The sequence below is a fragment of the Choloepus didactylus genome, chromosome 8, assembly GCF_015220235.1.
Source record: "Choloepus didactylus isolate mChoDid1 chromosome 8, mChoDid1.pri, whole genome shotgun sequence".
Classification (NCBI taxonomy): Eukaryota; Metazoa; Chordata; class Mammalia; order Pilosa; family Megalonychidae; genus Choloepus; species Choloepus didactylus.
This window is the reverse complement of record NC_051314.1, coordinates 20,085,699-20,110,744: the sequence shown is the minus strand read 5'-3', so window position 1 is coordinate 20,110,744 and position 25,046 is coordinate 20,085,699. Positions and strand designations below refer to the sequence as shown.

The window sequence follows — 25,046 nt, the reverse complement described above, 5'->3', positions numbered from 1 at the left end:
AGTCACCTTAACAACTAGGAAGACTGGATGAAGACAGTCTCTGGGGGAGAGGGAATAAAAAATGTGTTTTTCAGTAAGGGACTGCGGAGTGCCTCATAGCCTGGGGGAGAAGGGTAGGGAGATGGCACGGTCCAGAGACCCGAAGACAGTCACTTTGAGTTGGCTTTTCACGATGGGCAGAGATCGGAGAGTGCTAGTAGGCAGGGAGCAAGGCCTGTATCAGGTAAGACTTGGGTTCAAATTTCACAGGTCCCTTCTCAGCTTTGTCACTCAAACAACTTAATGTACTTAGGCCTACATTTTCCAGTCTGTTAAAAGGAAAGAATAATACTTACTGCAGCAGATTAATTGAGGCAAAAGATGTCACGGTGCCCACATGGAGCCCGGAGCAGACTGGTGATCAGCGCATGTGAGTGAGTCTCTGGGAATGCACACACTCACTTCCCATTTGATGTTCTTGACGAAGAAGACTCAGTGCAGCTAAAGTGAAACTGTTTCTCCATCTCTCTTTAAAAACTGCGCTGTTGGCTCCTGAATGCAAGACCTGTGCTTTCGCCCACTGTCTGTACACTGACAGGTGCATTTACAGGTGCTTGGTAAATGTTTGTTGGAATCTACTCCAGTTTCCCTCCCACTCCCATCTACTGATGATGCGCCTATTCTATCCCCCTTCCCTTTTCCTTTCGCATTCCTTCCAATTCCCAGGTAGCTGCTATCTAACAGAAACAGTGTCCTTGATACACAGACTTGACTTCCATCCACAGAGATTTGGCCACGGCACAGCTCAGTATCCTGGCCTCCTTTGATACAGGTTCCTGTTGTCTCTTGATTTTTACAAATGACAAGAGAAAAAAATAAAATTTATTTCCAGACAAAAATATAATCATGACCCAGGTTTTGGGGTGGAGGGTAGGATAGTGAAGCTATTCTATGTGATGCAGTTATGATGGGATACATGACATTTGTCAAAACCCACAGACCTGTACAACACAGACTGAACTCGAAGGTAAGAATTCTCAATGGAAATTCTGCTCAGCCAGGAAGTGGAGAAGGGATGCACGCAGAGCAATAATCCTCAGTGACTGTTGCCTTTATATAAGACCAGCCCTATAGTCTTACTCTCTCTAGGAATGAATCACTGAGACTTTATTCACAGCTCACAGAACCTCTAGCTTGTCCTCCTGGGGAGTGCCCATGTTTATCTGGGGAACTGAGGATACAGGGAAGCAGAGTCCTCTTCTAAGGATAGGCATGGGATCTTGAGCTGAGGAATTCTACCATGGCTGGGTGAAGACAAGCTGGGTTTGGGGCCTGGTGTGATTTTGCGAATTTGGCTGGTATGTCCTTGGGCGCGGGCTGAGAAGGCACCATGGGATTCACCGCTTGGAAACTCCGGGAAGAGCAGCTGTGCTTCCCTGGTTCTCAGCTGGTACCTTCTGTAGTGGCCTACGGTGGCTTTCGGTCTGCTCTGTATTGCTTCCTTTGCAGAACTGGACCTTGTCCAAAGGATCTTTCCACCTTCTTATGATTTTACTGGGGCTACCAACTGGTCATGCCCCACTTTCCAGAAGCAAGCGAATCAGCTGAGCACTCAGAGTATCCCATTCCTTTCACAGAGTCACTGAGTAAAACAGCGTCTTCTGCAACCTGGGATCATGAGTGCTAGTTACTCTTACATTACGCTGCTTTGACTTCTTCATAGCACATTTTACTGTCTGAAATACCAATTTGATCATTTGTCTTCGTATTTGGTATTTGTATGCTGCAACAGAATGTAAGCTCCGTGACACTAGTGCCCTGCCCTGTCTCATTCATTGTCATACAACTGGAGCTCAGCACAGGGCCTTGGCTGATTGCATGGACACAATAATTATCTGTCCAATGACTAAGGTCTACCTACTGGCCAGGAGCCAGCAGAAACCGGAGGCCACCTTGCCAAACTGAGAGAAGCAGATGCAGAGAGAGATAAGCTGTCATCTGAGCAGTCATGTCTAACTGTGTCAATGCAGAGGGCAGGACAGGGGTGTTCTCAATAACAGGTACTGGATTTAAATACAACTGGAAAAGTATTTTATCAATCATGCTATTATTATTTTTAGTGTGTTTAATAATATTACTTATTAATAATAATATTTAACCAAAATAAACCTCGCAAAATGAACAGATTAAGAAGAGCCCGGGACGATAATCCAAAGTCTAAAATAAATATACACGAGTCCATACTGATATAATTAAATGATTAAATAAATACATGAGGTAGAAGACACCAGTCTTCCTTAGAGAAGAATCCCATATAATATATGCATGTTCTCTACCCTCTAGGCTTAATCTCCCCACTCCCAGGGTGTGCTGAATTTAGTGATTCACTTCCAAATAAAGTATGAATGGGGCAAATAGCACTTTTCCTGTGGAAAACCTGACAGACACTGCCTTAACCAAATGAGGATGGTTAACACCATCAGCCTAATCAGGAGAAAATATATTGGACAAAACAGATCTAAAGAACATTTTATAAAACACCTGACCAGTACTCCTGAAAAATATCAGGATCATAAAAAACAAGGAGAGACTGGGAACTGTCACAGAACAGGGGAGAGTAAGGACACAGGACATTAAGGGGAAAAGTGGCAAAATGCAAACAAAGTCTGGAGTTTAGTTTCTGTTATCGTACTATTGTTCTATCAATTTTGGTAAATGTACCATTGTTATATAAGATGCTAACACTAGGGGAAAACTGAAAACTGCATGAAGGGTGTATGGGGACTCTCTGTACTATCTCTGCAAGTTTTCTGGAAGTCCAAAATTCTTCCAAATAAAAGTTTATATTAAAAAAAAGTGTTGCAAAGGATGATGGGTTGAGAATACCAATAAGACAAGCTCATGTGAACAGCAAAAAAAGAGCTGAGCTGACACTTTTACTCCCAATATGAGCTCTTCCTTAAGCTACAGTGTAAAATACAGAAATGACTACTAATTAAATCTGACAAGAAACTGGAAAAAAAAATTAAATTCTCCAGACTACGTGAAATATGGATTTATAACCACCATTGTTAAGGAGGAACTTCACCCAAGTGTGTATTGTGCCTTGAGATATTACTTAATGTTACTGCAAAGATGCCTGATTAGCAAGACATTTAAAAACAAAGCACCCAGAGTGTGAAGACAAACCTCCATAATTTTCTGATGTTGATTAAAGCCTTGTGATAGTCTAGAACTTTCCAACATTTCACTAAACTGCATAAGAAAAATTTAGACATTTCTTTGGAGATTTCTTACATAAAAACTAAAGATAAAATCTAGTAAGAGAAACACTTGTTTTTCCTGCCTTGTCAAAAATGGCTAAAAAACCCACAATTATAGTAATGAAATGAATTAAATTCCTTTGTCAGCAAATATCGTGAGAAGAGTCATAGAAAACACTGCTGAAGACCTGAAGAAACCAGTTATTAGAACAAATTACATGGGAAATTTGCTATCAAGTTCAATCAAAGTATAGAGGATTTTGACATTTATTGCCTTGTGCTATTTGCTAGATTCTGTTTTGATGATGAAATACACAAAGAACAACTTTCTGTGAGGACTGAAGAAAAGATACCCTAGAGAAGTTATATTTTGAACAGTAAATTCTTACTTTAAAGATAATAATGTTTTATGAGACGAACATATGGTAAGAGCATATGCAACTGATGCTGTGCTAACTGTAACAACAAAAAGGATTTCAAGGAGAAGGTTACAGAGAGAGCACCCTATATAGAATTACTTTCTGCATCACTGACAGACAAGTTTGTAGTAATACACTTGAAGCCAGAGGACACAAAGGCTACTGGATATATCATTGATTTGGTTAATTATAGAAAGACAAGATTATGAAAATATACAATTTTTACAATACTTTCCAATGACATGGGGAATGCCAATGCAAACTTTCTGTACAACACCAAGTTTTGCTGGTTAACTCATGGCAAAGGACTTCTGAGACGGCTTTTATAAAGATGATACACACCTATCTGTTTTTATGGAAAGATGGCTGTTGGCAGTATGCTCTGTCACACTTTAAAAACACATACACACTCTTAATCTGACCCTTCAATGTAAAGGTGATGAAAGAAAGAAATCCATGATATAGGTAGAGCTTTTAGAAAATAAATGTTTGATTGTTACTATTAGGTGCTGACACTAGAGCCAAAAATGATGTCATCTATCAAATCCTTATTTCTACATACTTAGAAAACTTCAAAGTAGAATTTAACCTTCAAAATTAATTACCAAGTAAAGAATTACAGTGAGTTTTGAATATGTTAAAAAGAAACCAGATATTCATGAGCCAGGATATTTGACACGTGTTTGAGAGCCTCTATATATGTTAAAAATACCAAAATATTTTAAAAATTAGCAAGAAAAAATGGTTATCATTAGGAAAGATTTAAACATAATTGCCAAATGCCACTAAAATGCTTGTATGATTTTTAATTATTTCAACTGAGAAATAATGAGTATAAAATTTAATAAGCACAGACAACAAAGAATTTTTTTCCCCATTTGGATCTACGTACTTTAGGGAGGTATTTTTTTTTGAAGAAGAAGAAGTTGAAGGTTTATAGAAAAATCATGCAGAAAACAGTTACCATTTAAGTTACCACATATAAGACAGGGATTTTTTTTTTTTTTTGCCATTAAAGCCAAGTACTGTGTACCATGCCTTTCAAAGTAGCCCTATGAATCACTGTGTCATAAAGTATGAAACCAATTTCAAAAATATTGAAGTATATTCAATAATGTTAATATATTATATTACATATAATATATGTAATGTTTCTTACATTTATAATTATATTACATATAATATATGTAATGTATCTTACAGTGGACAGTGGGCTCCTAAGACATCTGTACCACAAGGTATTCCACAATCAAAGGGTCTGTTTTGTGTAAGTAGGGGGAATGCTGGGGATCAGTAAAAGGCCTCATTATTACTAATTTCACTTAAAATTACTTAAACATCAAATAAAATAAGATTTTTCTTTTTTTATGTTTTATAATTGTATACAGATAATTGTATAACAACTAAAAATATATATATTGAAATAGGTCAGCTCAGAAATATTTTACTGCTGTGATACAGAGGTTAAAAAACAAGCTGCTTAGCAAAGCACAAAAGGCCTCCCACAACCCAAACCGTGCCCATCTGTGCATCTGTGCATCCCACATTTCATACTCACTTACTTGCTATTTCTGGGACACCATGATCTTTTAGCCTCTGTGCTCATTCACGCAGTTCTTTTTTTCTACAACCCCCATTTCTTTGCCTCACCACCTCTAAACATCCTCTAGTTTACAGATTTCTGCATAGTATTATCCATATTATAGGGAAATTATCTGTTCACACTTCTGTGTCCCTTGCCTGATTAACCCTCTTTATATCCTCAAATACTTGCATTTAGTGTGCACTCAGTACTGGGGAGCCTGTTGGACCGAACTTTGCCTTGCATCTCTTTCCTCTAGAGTGGTTTGGATCTTCAAAAGCTTACCTGGATATGCCTGCCCATTTTATGACAACTGGAAAATTAAAGCAGGGTCGTCTCCTTGCTTCAGTCGCTCTTCTCTGCTCACTGCCTGGCTATGGACCCATAAGCCACTAGATTTATGCTCACTTCCAGAATGTAGAAGACTAGATCTTCTAACTCTTCCGAGACCAGCCTTTGTCTGCCCAGTCTGCTGCAGTTTGGAGGCCCAGTGCTAATACCATGTATCTGAATCTTCCATATGGGAGGCCCTTGGTCTGTGGCTCAATATCCACAGATTTATGAGACCCTCTCTCAAAATCCTTTTCTTCTTAATAAAGCCTGGATATATCCAGGGAAATGTTTCTTACAGTGGACAGTGGGCTCCTAAGACATCTGTACCACAAGGTATTCCACAATCAAAGGGTCTGTTTTGTGTAAGTATGGGAAATGCTGGGGATCAATAACATCAATCAGGTTTCCTTACTATGGGACTTCATAACATGGTATTTGGTATACAGAACATAGAAACCCCTCCCTGCTCTTCTCTGTTTCAAAGAAGTCCCATGAACAGCTCTTAGAACTATTTGGATATATACTCTCGAAAATGCTACTGTAGGTTAATTTTTTAGAGGCACCATTTTGCTTATAGGAATCTTGCTGTTTCTAGGAATAACTGCACCTGAATTCATCAGCTTTGTGTAACAAAGCCAATGATGAATAACACAAATCAATAAAACCCAAAGGAGATAAGTTCTGAAAATTAGCAATGAGCAAAGAGTGGACGAACATTGAGAGAAAACAAAAGACTAAAGCTTAAAACATCCAAGGTCTCTCCCAGTCGGCACAACCTTCTCTGACATGGTTCTTCTAGGACACACGATATCAAGTCCAGATTTGTCCCAGCTGTGCCACCAACTAGTGCTTTAACCTTGGGGAAGCCATTTTACCTCTTGAGGGCTCTATTTCCCCATCTGTGAAAAGAGAACATTGGAAATGAAGAGTGAGAACACTGTTTCCAAGATTCTGCTCATCAGCAGACTGGAGGAAAACACTTAAGAAGAGAACAGGAGCTATCCTAACTTGTTCTTTTTAAATAAGAAAAGAACAGGCTTACCATATCTCTCACAGCACTGTGCTAACTGCTTTACAAATCATCTCTTTTAATATTGACGACTCCTCTGGAAGGTCAAGATGCCTCCCTCCCTTTCTCAGATGAGGAAACTTGGCTAAAACAGGTTAAAGAATGCGGTGATGGTCCCATGGCCTGGGCCAGGGGCTCTGCAGTGTTTGCTGGGTGATGAGTGATTCTAAGGCATACACCACATGCAACTGTGCTGGAAGACATGCTGCGTGAGTAGGGACCAGCTGCCTCATATTTAACTGTGGGGACCCCTTAATCGCACCAGTTGCAGCAGCGTGCACAGAGATGATAGAACGCTTAGAGCCTTTGGACTTAGATCATGAAATGAAATTAAACAGGCATTGGCCTGAAGTAGAGCAGTCTGGCTGAGGCGCAGTAATTCTAGATTTTAGATTTTCTCCAAAGAAACTGTTTTTCTCTTCCTCCATCCATCCTAATCCTCCAAAATCAACCTCACCATTCATCATTCTTATTACCCTCTCTCTGATTTCCACTGCCTCATTTTTCACTGTCCTCTTCTCCGCTATGGCATGTTCAATATGCTAATGCATGGTGGCCCCTCATCTTCCTCAAAAGATGTGGAAACTGACACATCTCTAAGTATTATAAAATGTTTTAAAACTTGAATTATGTGCTACTCCTTTTATGAAACTGCTACAAATTGCTTCTAGGAAAATATATCATTTTCCCATATGGATGGGATGTTTTTCTTGATTTTTATCTTCTGCTTTAGAATTTTTCTTTTTTTAGTTTAGTCACTTCCCAATTTACAAGTACAGAGAGGTCTAAAATTCAGCCTCTGAATCTGCTGCTCAAAATTCAAATGTTCTTTCTAGGAGACAATGTTATATTAAGGGTCTTTGTTCTGGGGTTGGCCCTCAAAAGCCCACTTAATCCAAAGAAGGCTCACAGAATAATCCTATACCATGTATAATGTATTCTGGGAAAATATATTCAGGTAGGAACTCAGCCTAGTATCATTGGAAAAAGCTCTAGACTTAGAGTCAGAGAGATGTGAGTTTGAATCTCAGCTCTGTCATATTTAGCTGTGTGACTCCGGGCAAGTAAGTGACTTAATTTGTACCGTTCTCAGTTTTCTGAATTATAAACTGGACCAAATAATATTCATATTATAAGATGTTTGTAAAGATTAAATGAGGCCATGCTTGGAATGCCATTGCTACCTCATCTACCTGGAAAACTCCTTTTCATCGTTTGAGGTCCAGATCACAGCTCACTTCCTCTGTGACATATTTCCTACCTATCCCAGAAAGAAGTCAGTGCCTTCCAGGCAAACCTCTTCTGAAGCAATGGTGTGGTCCTGCTGCTTGCCTACCCAGCATCCATTTCACTATTTCCGACTTGCTTTTGGGTATCCATGCCCCTTGTAGTCCTTGAACTCACTCCCACCTACAGAAGTGCAAGCATGGGGAGAAACAGTGGTTTAAGTAGGACTGGGGAGAGGGGGCAGCAAGGATATTTGGGGTAGGGAAGGAGAGGTATGAGGGCAAAGAGGAAGAAGGAGTAGAGTTCATGTGTTTGGAGTTTGAATATCTGCCAAGATTCAGCTCAGACTTCCTTTGGAAAGTCCTCCAAGATACAGACTCTGAATCACACTCCTGGCTGTAGAGGTGATCCTCCTCTTGCACTCTTAGCCCCTTCACTTCCTTACATGGCAGCACTTGGCAGGCTGTACTGGAATTTCCCATACACTCACTGGTTACTCTTTACTAGTTCATGAGCTTGGGGCAGAAACCCTGGCTTACTTAGCTCTGGGCTCTAGTATATGCCGAAAGACTGGACCCTCTGTTAACATTACCCTTTGTTTCTGGCCAGGACTTCCTTTCTAGAGGTCCACTGAAGACTCAGGACTAGAACAAAGTTTCATAGAATCTCTCTTCTCTAAACCAGCACACAGCCCTTTTGTGTGTTACCGGTGAAGGGATAAAAAGAAGCTCTTTTGAGTCCCTCCCTTTTCTCTTTTTATCTTAGACTCAGCCAGGGAAGGCTGAGTCATCAAGCTTTAGTATTAAAGAGATAAAAATGGAAGGTCTTTGAAACACCAAAGAGGGAAGTAAAAGTCAAGTGTATTTCTGTAGAGCACTCAAGAGGCCGGCTGAGAGTGGGGGCCAAGAATAATGGCCTCCATTTTATGGAGAATGTAAGTGAGTCTGGGAGAAGTTAAGTGATTTACTCAAGTCCCTCAGCTGGTAAGAGGTAGAGCTGTCATTAGAATTTACAGGATTGCTTGGCTCCCAAAGCCTATACACTTCTGCCTCCTCAATGAAACTATGTCTCCCCTGAAAAGTTTTTAACCAACCTCTACTTTGCAAAGAGTTCTTCACTAACACCCAGAGCAAGGTGGATGTCCAAGGTTAGTAAGCTAAGCTACTCTTTACTGGGTGCATGAGAGTTTCTGATCCTACCAATTGAGCTCCATACTTACCAAGGGTGAGCTGTGTTTGTTACCAAAGGTGTTTGTGTGCCACTTGTATTTCTAATGTAATTAGAATTCTAATTAAATGTTATTTGAATTAATGATATATGAGTGCAAAAAGAGATTTGCTGTTTCCATGAAAGGCAAGCTAAACACTTTGGAACAACTCAATAAAGACAAGTCTCTACGAAAAAAATTTGCAATCAAATTAGGTGTGGGTAAAACAACTATAAGGGAGTGTCGTAAAACTGCAAAAATTCAGAACGATTATCCTCTCATTGCTTTGTAAGAGTCTTTAAATTCTTGTTCCACTTTAAAGCAAAGGACTCTGACCATCATAGAAAATGCATTATGAGAATGCTTTAGGTAAGACAACACTGCACTCAATGAGCAGGCAAAAAGACCTGGTCCCTAGAAGAAAACACTAACATATCAAATTTAAATATTTTTATGATTCTTGCTTTCCCTGACATTTTCAATCAGCGGACACAGTGCTGCTTCCAGTATGTCCCACAGGAGGGCATCTCAGGTTGTAGTAACAGAGCGTGAGCTGATACAGAGCAGGGAGCATGGAGTACATCGTTATACTCCCCAGGTAGGAGCATAATGATCAGCAAACAGGTCCTTCATACATATTGAGAGTGATGGATGAAACAAAAAGATGGAAAGAAGAAAAGAACGAACGAGAAAACAAAAGAAAATGACAAGGACACACCTTTACTTGGAACCTATGGTACAGGCTATCTAGTGGGACAAACAGACAAACTGTTCTGTGGAGCAGTCTTTAGGGCTCCCCAGCAATGCCCCAGGGATTGATATGACCCAGAGGGTGGGGCTCCAGCCTGCCAAACTCCCTCCCTCGTCCCTCAACTCCTATCCCACTTCCAGGGCAGCTCCTCTTTTATATATTGGCTATATTTTAGGGTTCTGTGTTAAGATTTTGTTTTTTGTTAGACAAGATGTTAATGGATAAAATGACTTCAGGATTCTCCATTTTTAGGTTTGTCTAAAAAGATATGAGTTATCCTCGGTTTGGTTCTATCTTCATGGTTTGCTAGTTAAACACAGAATAGTCTTCCAAAGACAGTTCACAAGTTATTTTGTTTGTTAGATTCAAAGCGACAGTAACTAAGCAACCACTACTTCCATCTGCTACACCAAAATGCAGGGTCTATGTGAGCAGTAGTTTGGTCTGTTTGATTTCCCACAGCATCACGATGGTCTATCATAATGTCTGGTATACAGTACACACTCAGTAAATACCGTGGCGTGAATCCATGGGTATGTTTGTGGTGGGCAGATCACTTTTACTTGGAGACTAGCTTTCCTGGCATTTAAAAATGCATAAGTTGCAAGTACAGAAATAGAGATTCCTCTAATTTATAAAGCTTTTTCCTTTACTTTCCATGTTTGCCAAATGAGAGGCTCTCAAACATGTGTCAAATATCCTGGCTCATGAATATCTGGTTTCTTTAATGAAACCCACACTAATCCTTCTGAGAACAATCAATTTCAAAGGATACCTGCCAAGGTTTTTACTTGTACTGATTTTTGTGCAAGTTTTCTGTTTTTATTTTTGACATGAACATAAGACCTGAGAGTTTAGAAGTCTCCTGTATCCCTGCCTGATCAAGATATATCACTTTTTATGAGGAAACAGGCTTTCTAACAGAGGTTCAATCTGCTGTCATTTGCTGAACCGGGAATGCTTTTCCCCTTAGGGTCTGAACTTACCCCTTTGGAGGAGAAGTGGAAGTACTGTTGGTGCTGAACAGGGGATTAACCAAATCCAGAGTTTACCTGATCATTTCATCAGCTAGGATGTACTCAACTAGACTGAAAAGGCATACACACTCTTGTTTGGCTCTTCCTGTGGGGTGGCAGAAGTGCATAAATCCGAAGGCTGTGTGTTCTTTTTTTTAAAATTCAGTTTTATTGAAATATATTCACATACCATACAATCATCCATAGTATACAATCAACTTTCACAGTACGATCGAATAAAAAATAGAAGTAAAAAAAGAACACCCAAATCATCCCCCCCATCCCACCCTATTTGTTATTTAGTTTTTGTCCCCATTTTTCTACTCATCCATCCATACACTAGATAAAGGGAGCGTGATCCACCAGGTTTTCAAAATCACACTGTCACCCCTTGTAATCTACGTTATTACACAATCATCTTCAGGAATCCAGACTACTGGGTTGGAGTTTGGTAGCTTCAGGTATTTACTTCTAGCTATTCCAATACATTAAAACCTAAGAGGTGTTATCTATATAGTGCATAAGAATGTCCACCAGATTGACCTCTAGACTCCATTTGAAATCTCTCAGCCACTGCAACTATTAGTCTCATTTTGCATCCCCCTTTTGGTCAAGAAGATATTCCCAATCTCACGATGTCGGGAGGCTGTGTGTTCTTGGTTTGCCACTAGAGGTCTTGAAGGCTCAATTTCTTCATTGGTAAAAAGGCCAATTCAACTTGATTAAAAAAGAAAAGAGCCTTGTAGAATAGGGAAGAACTATCTAACAAGACTCCAAAAGCATAATCATAAATGAAAGGATTGGTAAATTCATCCACATTGAAATTAAGAACTCTCTCAAAGGGGAGTAAAAAAAGAAGAAAAAGCTATTTTCAACATAAATAATTTACAAAGGACTAGCAAACAAAACGTATATAGAACTCTTACTAATTAATAAGAAAAATGTGCAAGAGATATAAACAATCATTTCAGAGATCTGTAAAGAAAATGACCACTAAACACTTGAAAAGATGTACAGCCTAACTGTTAACCAGGAAAGTAAAAATTAAGACCACAATGAGATACCACTTCACACCACCAGAATGGAAGCCTGATACCAACAAGCCTCACTTGATCAGCAGGAACCCTACTACACTGCTGATGGAAGTGTAAAAAGATACAACCAAACTGGAAAAACAATTGAAGTGTGCTGTAAAATTGAAGTTATGCATATCTTACAATACAAGGTTTTGGATGTAACTGGTCATAAGTTGAGAAGTAGATAACTTCATCTATATAATAGTTTGTAGTTTACTAGACACCTTCATATGTAATCTCCTTCTAGGAACCCTGGGGATTAAGTAGAGTAAGGACATTTGCTGTAGGTTTTCAAAGATATCACTGGAGTTGTGTTCTTTGTTCTTTGTTTTTTTTGTCATGAATGGGTGTTTATCAGGTAAGTTTTCTGCATCTAACTAGAAGATAACATGGTAATTCTCTTTTAATCTATTAAGATGCCATATGACACTTGTGGATTTTTCAATGTTATATCACCCTTGCCTTTTCTGGAATAAACCCAACTTGACCACGATGTATTATCATCCATGTTATACATGGCTGGATTTCGTTTGCTAATATCTTGTTTAATTTTTGCAACTACATTCACAAGTGAGACTGGCCTGCAACTTTCCTTTCTTATACTCACCATGTCTGATTCTGCAATCAAGGATAGCCTGGTCCTATTCTCTGGAAAACTTTATTTAAAACTGGAAATATCCTTTGATAAAAAATTTGGTAGAACTTATCTTTGCTCACCATTTGGGTGTGGTATTTTCTTTCTTTGAAGGTTTAACTATTGATTCAATTTCTTTAATGATTAGAAGACAATACAGACCTACTATTTTTTTTCTTAAGTCAGTTTTGGTAAATTATACACTCCTAGGAATTTGTCCATTTCACATAAACTTTCAAGTTCATTGACATAGTTATTCATAATATTCTCTCATTACCTTTTACAATTCTACTGTGCCTACTAGATTAAAAGCTCTGTGAGGCAAAGGAGAGTCTAAAGTTGTATGTAATGGTGCCTAAGAGTCTCCCCCTGAGTACCTCTTTGTTGCTCAGATGTGGCCCTCTCTCTCTCTAACTGAGCCATCTCGACAGGTGAACTCGTTGCCCTCCCCACTATGTGGGACCCGACTCCCAGGGGTGTAAATCTCCCTGGCAACGCAGAGTATGACTCCCGGGGATGAATGTGGACCCGGCATCGTGGGACTGAGAGTATCTTCTTGACCAAAAGGGGGATGCAAAATGAGACGAAATAGTTTCAGTGGCTGAGAGATTCCAAATGGAGTCGAGAGGTCACTCTGGTGGACATTCTTATGCACTATATAGATAACACCTCTTAGGCTTTAATGTATTGGAATAGCTAGAAGTAAATACCTGAAACTACCAAACTCCAACCCAGCAGTCTGGACTCCTGAAGACAATTACATAATAATGTAGATTACAAGGGGTGACAGTGTGATTGTGAAGACCTTGTGGATCACACCCCCTTTATCTAGTGTATGGATGAGTGGAGGAATGGGGATAAAAACTAAAGGACAAATGGGGTGGGATGGGGGGATGATTTGGGTGTTCTTTTTTCACTTTTATTTTTTATTCTTGTTCTGGTTCTTTCTGATGTAAGGAAAATGTTCAGAGATAGACTGTGGTGATGAATGCATAACTATGTTATCATACTGTGGACAGTGGATTGTATATCATGGATGATTGTATGGTGTGTGAATTTATTTAAAAAAAACTTAACTTAATTAAAAAAAAAAAAAAAAAAAAAAAAAAAAAAAAAGCTCTGTGAGGGGAGAGTTTTTATTTGCTTTAATCTTGGCTATATACCCAGAAACCATTCCTGGTATTTAGCAGGAACTCAAAACTGTTTAGAGAATGAATAAATGACTTTGCAGCTATGTCTCCCTATTTATTTATTGGTGACATCTCTCCTTCTTTCTCAATGAGTCCTGCCATACATTTACCTATTTTATTGGTTCCTTTCAAAGAATCAACTTTTGGCTTTGCTGATCAATACATTGACTATTTCTGGTATTATCTTTTTAATTCCTTCATTCTGTTTTCTTTGAATTTATCCTATGTATTTATTATCTTAAGTTGTAAACTTAGCTTATTAATTTTCTGCCTTTCTTCTTTTTAATATAAACATTTAAGGTTATCTCAGTGGGATGTTTGCTTCATCCCACTAATTTTGACACATATTATTTTAATTTCATTCAGTTCTAAGTAGTTTTTTTAATTTCAAATATGACTATTGTTATATTTGTGTGTTATTAATTTTATTCAAATATTTTTTTAAACATCATTGTTACTGCCTTCTAATTTACTCTGTACTGTGTTCAGAGAACAATGGTGTAATATTCTTTGAAATGTACTGAGATTTGTTTTACGGTATAGTACATAAGTTACTTTTTTGTAAATGTTCCATGTAAGCTTGAGAAGGATGTATATTCTGTAATGTTATGTACAAGTTCTTATTTGCCTAATAAATCAAATTTGTTAATTGTGCAGTTCAAACTTCTATATTTTTATAACTTTTTTTCTGTTTGATCTTTCGGTATTTGTAAAGAGCATGTTAAAATAGTCCACTATGATAGTAGGCTTATCAATTTCTCTCTGGAGTTTTAATGAGCTTTGTTTATATATTTTGAAGCTACCATATGAAATGTATGCAAATTTAGAATCATATCTTCTTGGGGAATTGACTTTTTAAGTTGTGATCATCTCTATTTCTATTAATGCTTTGTCTGATATCAATACAGCTACCCCAGCTTTCTTTTGGATAATATTTGCCTGATAATCATTTTCCATTAATTTACCATCAACTTCTTCAGGATGCTATGTGTTAGATACATCTCTTGTAAAACAGTGTACAGTTGGATATAGTTTTCTCTTCAATCTGACAATCTCTGTTTCTTCAGTGCTAAAATTGGTTTAATTTATTATTTGATTACTGATATATTTGGACTTATTTCTACTTTCTTGTTTTCTATTTTTTTCTCACTTTCTCCATGTTTTTTTTTCCCCCTTCTCTTTGCTTGCTTCCTTTTCTTTTTTTTTAAACGATGGAGCTATTTTGGTTAATTGGTGTTAGTTGTTCTTATTCCATTCACCACTTACCTGTCACTGATTTGAAAGTCAAATACCCTTTTTCAATTATTTTAGAGGTTAACCTTGAAATGTTACCATGCAGATATAGCTTAGCATCTGTCTTAGTTTGCTAGAGCTGCTATGAAAAATACCACATAATTGGTTGGCGTAAACAATGGGAATTTTTTTTGGCTTATGGTTTGGTAGGCCAAAAGTCCAAAATAAAGGCATTGACGAGGCCATGCTTTCTCCCGGAGTTGGTAGCATTTGGTAACGGCAGTTTTTCGTCATATGGCAATCTCTCTTGTGTCTGCTCTTCTCATTTCTACTGACTTAGGATTTCTGGCTTTTTCCTGTGGCTTTCTCTAACTGACAGTATTCACATTTATTCTCTTTATATGGCCTCCAATCATATGGCTGAAGACCCACCCTGACTCAGTTTGGCTGTACCTTAACTGATAATAGCATCTGCAAAAGGTTCTATTTACAAATGGGTTCACACTCACATGAATGTGGATTATGATTCAATCATCATCTTCTGTAGGGGACATGATTCAATACCCAACAGCATCTAAAGTTAGTATCTTGTCCCTGACCACAAAAAAAATAAATCAAAGAATACTTTATAACTAATCGCGTCTCTCCTGACTTACATGTTCTCACTGTCTGTTATTTTTTGTATAATCTTTTTAAATCCACAAATTTTTCTTCATCACTGCTACTACAACTTAGAAATTGTTGTTTGGGGTTCCTATTTCTAATTTGTTCAATGTTCCTTCTTGAAATTGGGATCACATCCCTTATTTCTAAAGTAGATTCTCCAGAGGTTTCTTTTGTACAAGTACACTAGTGGTAAATTCTTCTCATTTTTGCTTTTCTGAATATTCCTCTCTCATTCTTAAAAGATGGTTTTGCCAAGGACAGAATTTTTTTTTATTGACTCTCAGCACATTGCAGATATTATTCCACTCTTTTCTGGCTTCCATTGTTGCTGACGAGAACTCTGCTCTCATGCAATTTCTTCATAGAGAACATCTCTTTTTCTGTGGCTATTTTAAAACTCTCTTTTCTTTATGGTGCTGCAATTTTACTACAGTAAGAAAGAAAGTATGGCTTTCTTTTACTTAACATGCTTAGTAATAAACACTGCTTCTGGTATCTATGGAGACTTTTTCTTTTAACAGTTCTGAAAAATTCCTATTCACTATCTCATCCAATGTTGCCTCATTTTAAATTCTCTCTTTTATCTTTTTCTGATAGTCTAATTAGAGATATCCACATTTCTTAACTTCTCTCTCAGATTTCCCGTCTTTCTTTCTGTACTGTGTTTTGGGTAATTTCTTCAGCTGGGTTGAATCTATTGCTTAACACATCCATTCAACTTCTAATTTCAATCATTGCATTTTTCACTTCTAGTGCTTTAGGGGAATTGTCTTTGACAATATTTTGTTCCTCCATCTTACTTTTAATATTCTCTTTTGCTTCTTAAGCATAATAAAAATACTTATTTTATATCTTACGAGTCCAAAACATGCAGTATTTGAGATTTTATTCTACAGTCTAGACTATCTCCCCCTTATCGTGGTACCTTATTCCCTGGTGTATTTACTGATTCCTGATCACTCATGTTCCTTGAAATGCAACCTAAAGAATTCTAAAGTCTGGGTTTATGACTTTTCTCCAGATCAGATCTGTGTTCGTTTCTGTCAGGTGCCTTGAAAATTTTCATTTTTTCCCCTAATTTTCACCCATGATGTATAATTTTAGCCCAAAATAATATGAGCACAGGGTTGAAATTACAAATTCTCAGGGAAAACATTTCCTCTTCATTTCACCTAAAGCCAAAGAGGAAGACAAGATACCCTGCTGTTCCCTTTACACTATATGTTTTTTAACTGTTACCCACTGAGGATATCACTCTTCATGGATCCTGACTTTATGTCAGCGTCTTCTAATTGACTTTCACCCTGCTTGGGCACAAGGTTCCACGCATAGCCTTGTGATAGAATGATTATACATACAGTTTGCCTGAGACAGAGTTTTGTTTAGGTAATTTACCCCAGTGTAACTAATGACAGCATTCTCTGGTTTGAACACTAAATCATAAAATCACCCCCGTAGGATGAATCTGGACCCAGCATTGTGGGATTGAGAACATCTTCTTGACCAAAAGGGGGAAGAAAATGGAACAAAATAAAGTTTCAGTGGCTGAGAGATTCCAAATGGAGTCAAGAGGTCACTCTGGTGGACATTCTTAAGCACTATATAGATAACCCTTTTTAGGTTTAATGCATTGGAGTAGCTAGAAGTAAATACCTGAAACTATCAAACTGCAACTCAGTAGCCTTGATTCTTGAAGATGATTGTATAACAACGTAGCTTACAAGGGGTGACAGTATGATTTTAACAGGCTTGTGGATCACATTCCCTTTATTCAGTGTATGGATGGATGAGTAGAAAAGGGGGACAAAAATCTAAATGAAAAATAAGGTGTGTGTGTGGGGGGGTGATTTGGGTGTTCTTTTTTACTTTTATTTTTTATTCTTATTTTCACTTTTTCTGGTACAAGGAAAATGTTCAAAAATTAGACTGGGGTGATGAATGCATAACTATATGATTGTAAACTTCGGATGATTGTATGGTATGTGAATATATCTCAATAAAATTGAATTAAAAAAAAAAATCACCCCTTTAAACCAGGCTCCAGGCCACAGGGATCAGCAAATGCCCTTAAGGCCAAATGCCAGATCCAGATGCTGCTTGCTTATCCTTATAGATTCACACTTTATCGTTGTTTCTGGTCTCTCCTTTCTCTCTTACTTTATGGACTGATCAACTATGCATTTAAAACATTAAATACGTTAAAAACAACTTTATTCAGCATTTTTAGGTGTTCTTTACCAAGTTGGTTTTATTTTCCTCCCTTTGAACTTCTAGCTCACCATATTTCTCTAAATATTTCTGTTCATTTCCTCTATTTTCCTTATGTTTAACAAGTACTTGACACATAAAAAAAACTCCACAAATATTGACTGAAAAAGTGAACTATGCAAAATACTTGTTTTTTAAACAGTTTCTAGTATTTTGCAATCAACTTCAAGGGTAAGTGAAAAAAAATGTTGCTTTTCTTTTTGACACTGTGATTTCACTCCTGAAAGGGTAACCCACAAAAATATTTTGGAAGAAGCAAAGGGCTTCAAGGATAAGGCATTTCTTTATCACAGAATTAATATTTGTGAAAAATTGGAAACAACTGAAGTTGAGGGAATGGCTCAGCAATGTGTGTTACAACCTTTCAATGGAATAGTATGTAACTCTTGGATACGATGCTTATAAATACCATGGGCGGCCTCAGAAGATGCTTATAACACAAATAAAAGGCAGAAAACAAATTCCATGTGCATTATGATTATAAATGACATAACATACACATGTGGAAACAGACCAGAAGCCATTTAGAAAGGACTGATTAATTAGGAAAGCGAGATTTAGGTTCCTTTTAAAAACCTCCCATTATTATTATTATTACATTGTTACTTGGACAATGGATGCATGCATCTATTTCCTCTTTCATATAGAGATATGTGCACTTAGGGTCAGACAGACCTGTGTTCAAATCTTTGTTCTGTCATTTAATAGCTGTGCTCAATTCTTCACTCCTCCCACTATAGGTAGGGCATTCTGATGCACCTCTTATCTCTGGGCTCCCCTGTGCATTTACGTCGGCTGATGAGATATTAACAACAATTCAAGCTTTCCTCCTGTACACTAGAGTCTTCTCTTGTATCTGTGTCTTGCCATGAAAACATGCCAGACTGGCCTGCTTAAGAACATGGGAAACACTGGAGGAGAACCAAGTTGACCTGGATGACGGCCATCCAACCTGAAGCTGACCACAGGCACAGGGCAAGCCAGTGAAGATCAGTGAACCACCCAGCCAACCTGTAGGCTCATCAGCTAAATAGATGGTGGTTGACTTAAGCCGCTATTTGAGAAGTTTGTTACACAGCATGATTTAAGGCAGTAAGTAACCAGTACGACCTGTCTTCTTCATCTGCCAGGACCCAGCATTGGGTCTGGTTTCCAGAGACCAATGATGAAGTCTTTCTGTCATTGTCCCTTCTCTCTGGGACAGAATGAGACATTTGTGCTCCTCTCCCTTACCCACATCAATCACAGCACCTGTCACAACCTTTTACACTTAATTCCTTACTTGTTTCTTTACTCCTCTAAGCCACGAATAACTTGAAATTAAGAATGAAGTTTTTCATCCCTCTATCTACAGCACCTGGCACAGAGTAGGCCTTCAGTAAATGTTTTTGTCTGAATTAAATGAATGGATGTTAGGAGCCGATATGAACCAAAACAGCCGGCAGCAGGTGGCAAGAATAACACACGAGCCAGCTACCCTGCATCTGGTTCTTATGTCAGGAGGCCTCACGCTTTCCAGAAAGCCCAAACAAGAAAGAAAAACAAAGAAGAAAAGCACATTGTTTGCTGCTTGCCTGCACTCTTATCTCTCTCACCACACTGCATACCAAGCTCAGGGCTATTCGTGAAGGATCCTGAGTTAGCTTCCTTCTGCCACCGCAGGGCACCTCATTCTCCCTCCAGGGATGAGCCTGGCATCCCCCTGCTGCCTGTCTTTACCTTCAGATCAGACACGTCTCTGTAGCACTGCTCAGAGCGGGTGTGGTCCGACAGCTGCACGTTCCAGAAGCATGGGAGCTGATACACAAGGAAGGGGTTTTGTTTGATGACAGCATTGAATATATCCTGGAGGATAAAAGCCAAAGACATAGTCAAATCAGTCAGGTGGGTTCAGCTTATGATTGTGGTTCTCAAAACACTGCATCTCCTCTGAAAGGGCTTCCCTTGAGCCTTCTGCTCTGAACTTTCTTGCACCATGGGGTATCCCCTTTCCTTTTATTTCTAGGAAGCAAGAACTAGGCAGAGACTAAGGCTGACTTGGAGCTCTGAGTCCTGCTGGGCTCATAAAGCACCATCCAGCGAGCTTCCATGGGCACACAAGGAGTGTCCCTGCTACTTCAGCCAGCATATAATAAATGAAGTATTTTTTCCTTCCTTCTTCCCACCTCACTGAGGAGCCCTGGGTTATCCATCTTGAGCCTCCTGGAGAAGAAACAGCATGACAAGCGGCTCTACTCACTCAGGGGGTGGGGACAGATTGCAGGTCCTCAGTTTTAGCAGCTCTTCCTGGAGCTTTCTGTGGACTTGGTGATTGGGTGCTCTTTGGATTCCTGCAGGCCATGGTGCCCAGAGGAAGCTCTTGGTTTCCAAATCCAACTCTGACTTGTCTCTGGAGGCTTTACTTCTTTTGGGCTCTTCTCAAAGCTCTAGCACCAGGCCATACTGATTAGCTGCTGACAAGTGCAGCCAGGAGGTGAGTTATGGGCCTTCCTGAGATGGCTGAATAAACTAACCTCATTGGATGTGGACATACAATTGCTAGCTTTTGGGAACACACTCAAATCATTGTGACCTGATTTAAAATATGACGATGGTGGATGATTTTCCCCTCAGGTTTAAAACAGCTACCTGGGTAATTTTTTTAAAACTCATTTAGCATATCATAGCTCACGTTTGAAAAATAAAATTAGTTTCTGTCTGCTTGGGAAATCCTGAATAATAATTATAAATAAAAAAATTAAAAACAGTAAAGTAACCCTACAGAGTTTTTTGGTTTCTCTATATTGGCAACAAAGACAACTTTGCAGGAATTTGACAAATCAGGCAATTAAGCACTGAGCAAAAAATACATGGAGACTGAGCTTGCTCTTTGGATGTGTAGGAAAGGATAAAATGCAGAGAAATCACTTTGCATTTCAAGATAGCCTCCTACGCCACAGAAAATTCAAAATCTAAATGAGTCATCCTGGTAGATTCAAGACCCTTGGGGCCTTGGGGCCCTACATTTTCTGGTCAAAATGGGAAATGGTTTGTTTTTTTTTTTTTTTTAAATTAATTTTTGTTAATATATTTGTGGAGTTTAAGGACTTTTTCAGATTGCCTGGACTAAACAGGTAGTTTCTTAAACAGGTAGTTTGTTCTTCTATTTAAATGCATGTTCCCTCGAGTATAGATTTAAGACTCTGTTTGCCAGAGAAGCAAATTAAATCGTGTCAGGGAAACATGTTGTGGTCTTCCAGGACTTCAGTGGGCAGCACTGGTGCATTCCACACTGCCAATGAAATGACGGCCTCCAAATGACGGCCTCCACTTAACACATCAAATTATCATCTACTTATGATTCTGTTTCAATAAACTATGCTTTCTCTGAGGCAAAGGACCATGTCCTTTATTTATCTACATAATCCTATTTCTGCATATAGTCCCTGGTATACGCAAAGGTCCAGGCAAAGTTTTCTGAATGAACAAAAGAGTGAACAAAGGGAATGAACTAAAGAGTTAAACCATTGTTTTAGACTAGCAAGTATCAGGCAGATCTACCCAAGTGTAGAGAGTCACATAACAGGTGGAAAATAATTCAGACCCATCTGTTTTTACTTCTCCTGGAGAAACAGCACCAGGGCACTCAGGAATAACCTTGTCTTCTCACCTGGCCACTCACCTGGTCAGCTAAGGATGTTGAAAGCATGCCCATCAGCTCCCTCTCTGCAGTCAGCCTCCACATCTGCTCCCATTTCATCTTCCGCAGCTTATCCAGAAGCAGCAGGATCACCCCTGGGCAACAGCATTAGATAGGGGAGTAAAAACAACAATAAGACAGGGTGCCAAGCACACCTGGGTACAACATAGCCACAGCCTTTCAGGGACCATTTCTGCACAGAGAAGAAGCTCCAGCACCACTGCACAGAAGTTTTCTCTCTAAAAGTTCGGGGCGCAAACTTTGGAGATGAATACACCTGGGTTCAACTGCAGGCTCTGGCAATTACTTGGTATGAAACTTAAAAACTCTCTGTCTGAAACATCTTCCTTATATGGAGAACACTAACACAGACCTCACAGGGCTGTAGTGAGGATCGAATGAGGGGGCAACAGAGCCTAGCACTGCACCTGAGACATGGTATGTTCCTTATCGGCATTAAGTTGGTTCCTTCCTATATCCCCCCCAGAGATAATGACAACCTATGTAGGTTTCAACTGACAGGCAGAAATAGTACAACATACATCACTTATTTTCACAGGCAGAAAGCAACTCCTATGTGACTTTATTTTGCATAAGTCTGCCAATTTTCTTTACAATTACTGACAAGCCCCAGGGGCTCCTTTCCAAGCTCCTGATTCTAGGTAGGGCCTTCTGTGGCCTTCCCAAATCAACATACTTGAAACCTATGGTGAAGGAAGTGATAATTTTGCGTCTTTAAGATGAACTCCAGAAGCCTCTGGGTTTACAAGAAACTAATCATAGTAATCTTCCTCCTCCTCCACCTTCTTTTTTTGTTAGTTTTTGTGGGGAGGCACCTGGGTGAATGAATGAGAGGTGGTGGAGGGAAGGAAATATCCACGAACACCCAGTTGTATTTTTTGAAAATGTTAAAACAACCAAATGCATTATCCAGGTAAAAGATAAATTAATTAAAATGTAAAAAGCAAAGTACATTCTTTGCTTAGCTGAAGCAGCCATCTGTACCTTCAGGCCAGAATGAGCAGGGAAAGCATAAAATAGAGAACACAAAGAGCCGAGAGGACGTCCATGCAGGCCACTGCAGTTCATTTGGTGGCTGGAATTGTAGCACCCACGGACCCCCAAATCAATCCTCCTCAGGATGTTTAGCTCAGCAGAATGACCAGTGGAGGAAATTCCAGGCAGTTGATAAATGATCCTAGTTGATACCTAGTGCATGCATTTCTAAGATAGCAGCAAAGAAAATGATCCTCCCAATTCACAAATAAATGTCAACTCCAAGATTTTATACTTATCCCAGTGGCACAGATTTGAATATAATAAGGGAGTTTGGGCAGGTAGAGTTAAAATTTTATAATATGGTTATGGGAAGGATGATGTAATACAAAGAGATCTGAACTTGTAAGTCAGGACAAATTACGACATCTGTTGTGTACCTCCTTTGTTCTTCTAGTTTTTTTTTTTTTTTTCCTGGTACATATTTCACTTACTGCTCACAATATCTGTTTAAGATAGATATTGTCATCCTGATTTTATAGGTGGAAAAACAGCCCCAGAAATGCTAAGGCAGACAACACTGGACCAATTCATAGCTCACAAGTACCTACACCAGGATTCAAACTTAGATCTGCGTGACTCCGAAGCCCTTGCTTCTTCTACCACTCCAAACACACCTGAGCCCCAGGAATGTCACTGTGGAGTCCTGTAATTCAGGCCATGGCCCTTTCCTTTTTTACGTTTCAGTTTCTACTTGTGTAAAATGAGGAAATGCTACTTGTCCTGCATAACCCAGGAAACTGTAAAGTCCCTAGGGGTAAGGCTGGTAAATGCTTAAAAACTAGCTCTCCTGGAGAGAAATAAAAACAAAAACAGCCTGATGTGTAGTATTTGCCCTTTTTCTTGTAAGTACCACCACCATGGCTGATTTCAAGCTAAGGATGTGAAGTCACTGAACACTGAGTGGGGAAAGGATGCAAACCATTGGCCCTCCTGGCAAGCTAGCACAGCACACCACTGAAACTGTTTCCCAAATACGGAAACATTTCTAGAAAGACTAAAATTCTCCACAAACTGATAAAAATTTACAAAGTTACAAACCAAGAGAATACAGCGATGGAATCAAGAAAGTAGATTCCAGTCAAACATGTGAAAGAGAATTTCTTTAAATCTTACTGCAGAAACAAATTCAAATTAGGTTGGATAGATGCTCCAATATGTAGAAAAAATGGGGACTGGTGGAAGTTATAAACAATGATGAAAGATATTAATGTACATTTTGAAGACTGTAGAGAGGTCAGTATAAGATCTATGAGTCTCCGGAGACTGAGCTGAGAATGATGCACTTAAATGGTGTTAAAACTCGGTGAGTCCTAAGCGGCAGATGTGGTTCGGCACAGTTTGCCAATCTGGTTGAAAAGGGGGGTGGGGTGTGGTGGTGGTTCTAGAACGGAGGACTAAATGCAGAAATGCAGGACCATTCTCCAAGTTACCCAGCCTTTTCTTTCCTGTGATTTTAATTTAATTTTAAAAATTATAACCTATTTCAAGCCACTAGAGAAGCGCAAACACCCACCACCCAGATTTAATAAATGGTAATATATTACCATGTTTGATGTAAAAATAAAATAAAATGTTACCACAAAGTCTACGGTTCCCTCATTCAACCCCTCCCTTTCACAGAGGTCATCTCTATCCTGTTGTGATTGTGTTTCATTTCCAAGCAGGTTTTTATCTTTTTATTTCCAGTGCATATGTTACTAAACAATTTACAGGATTTTTAGTTTCTTTTATATTGCGCATTTCCTACTGTAACTTGCCTTTTCACCCAATGTTATGTTTTACAGATTTACCCATATTAATATTGCTGTATCTAGTTGGTTCATTGTGATCACTTTACTTACTGTATAAATATGCCACACTTTATTTATCCGTTCCCTGACTGAAGGACATTTGGGTTGTTTCCAAGGATTTTGCTATTAGTAACAATGCTGCATTAAGTATCCTAATCCCAATTTGTGTCTCATTGGGAACATGTGTGAGAGCTTCCCCAGGGCAGGCTCAGCAGTTGTACAGGGATTGCTGTGTGCACAAGTGCTACCTGTCTCGAAGCATCCTGAACTACTCCGTTTTCCTTGTCTTTTAGGTTCAGGCCATCACTGAGACTCACAGTGTGCTGGTTTGTATAATAATATGTGCCCCAGAAAAAGCCATATTCTTTAATGCAATCTTGTAGGGACAGAACTATTAGTGTTGAATAGGTTTGAAGCTTCTGATTGTTTCCATGGAGAAGTGACCCACCCAACTGTGAGTGGCAACTTTGATTAGGGTATAACCTCTTGATTGAATGTTTCCACGGAAATGTGGCCCTGCCCATTCAGGGTGGGTCTTGATTAGTTCACTGGAGTCCTATAAAAAGAGCTCACAAACAGAGGGAACTCAGAGCAACTGAGAGTGA

The 25,046-nt window shown here is 38.9% G+C and overlaps 1 protein-coding gene across 4 annotated transcripts in view; it reads right to left on the bottom strand.

The window, feature by feature from the left end:
• LARGE1 (LARGE xylosyl- and glucuronyltransferase 1) overlaps window positions 1–25,046 on the bottom strand; it is a 605,088-nt gene that overhangs the window by 65,735 nt on the left and 514,307 nt on the right. For all 4 annotated transcript variants that reach the window (XM_037848432.1, XM_037848435.1, XM_037848433.1 and 1 more), the window contains 2 exons: window positions 21,575–21,687; window positions 19,633–19,758 (listed from right to left, as the gene is read on the bottom strand). In XM_037848432.1, the coding sequence (XP_037704360.1) occupies window positions 19,633–19,758; window positions 21,575–21,687 (239 nt within the window). The remainder of the gene's footprint in view (window positions 1–19,632; window positions 19,759–21,574; window positions 21,688–25,046) is intronic.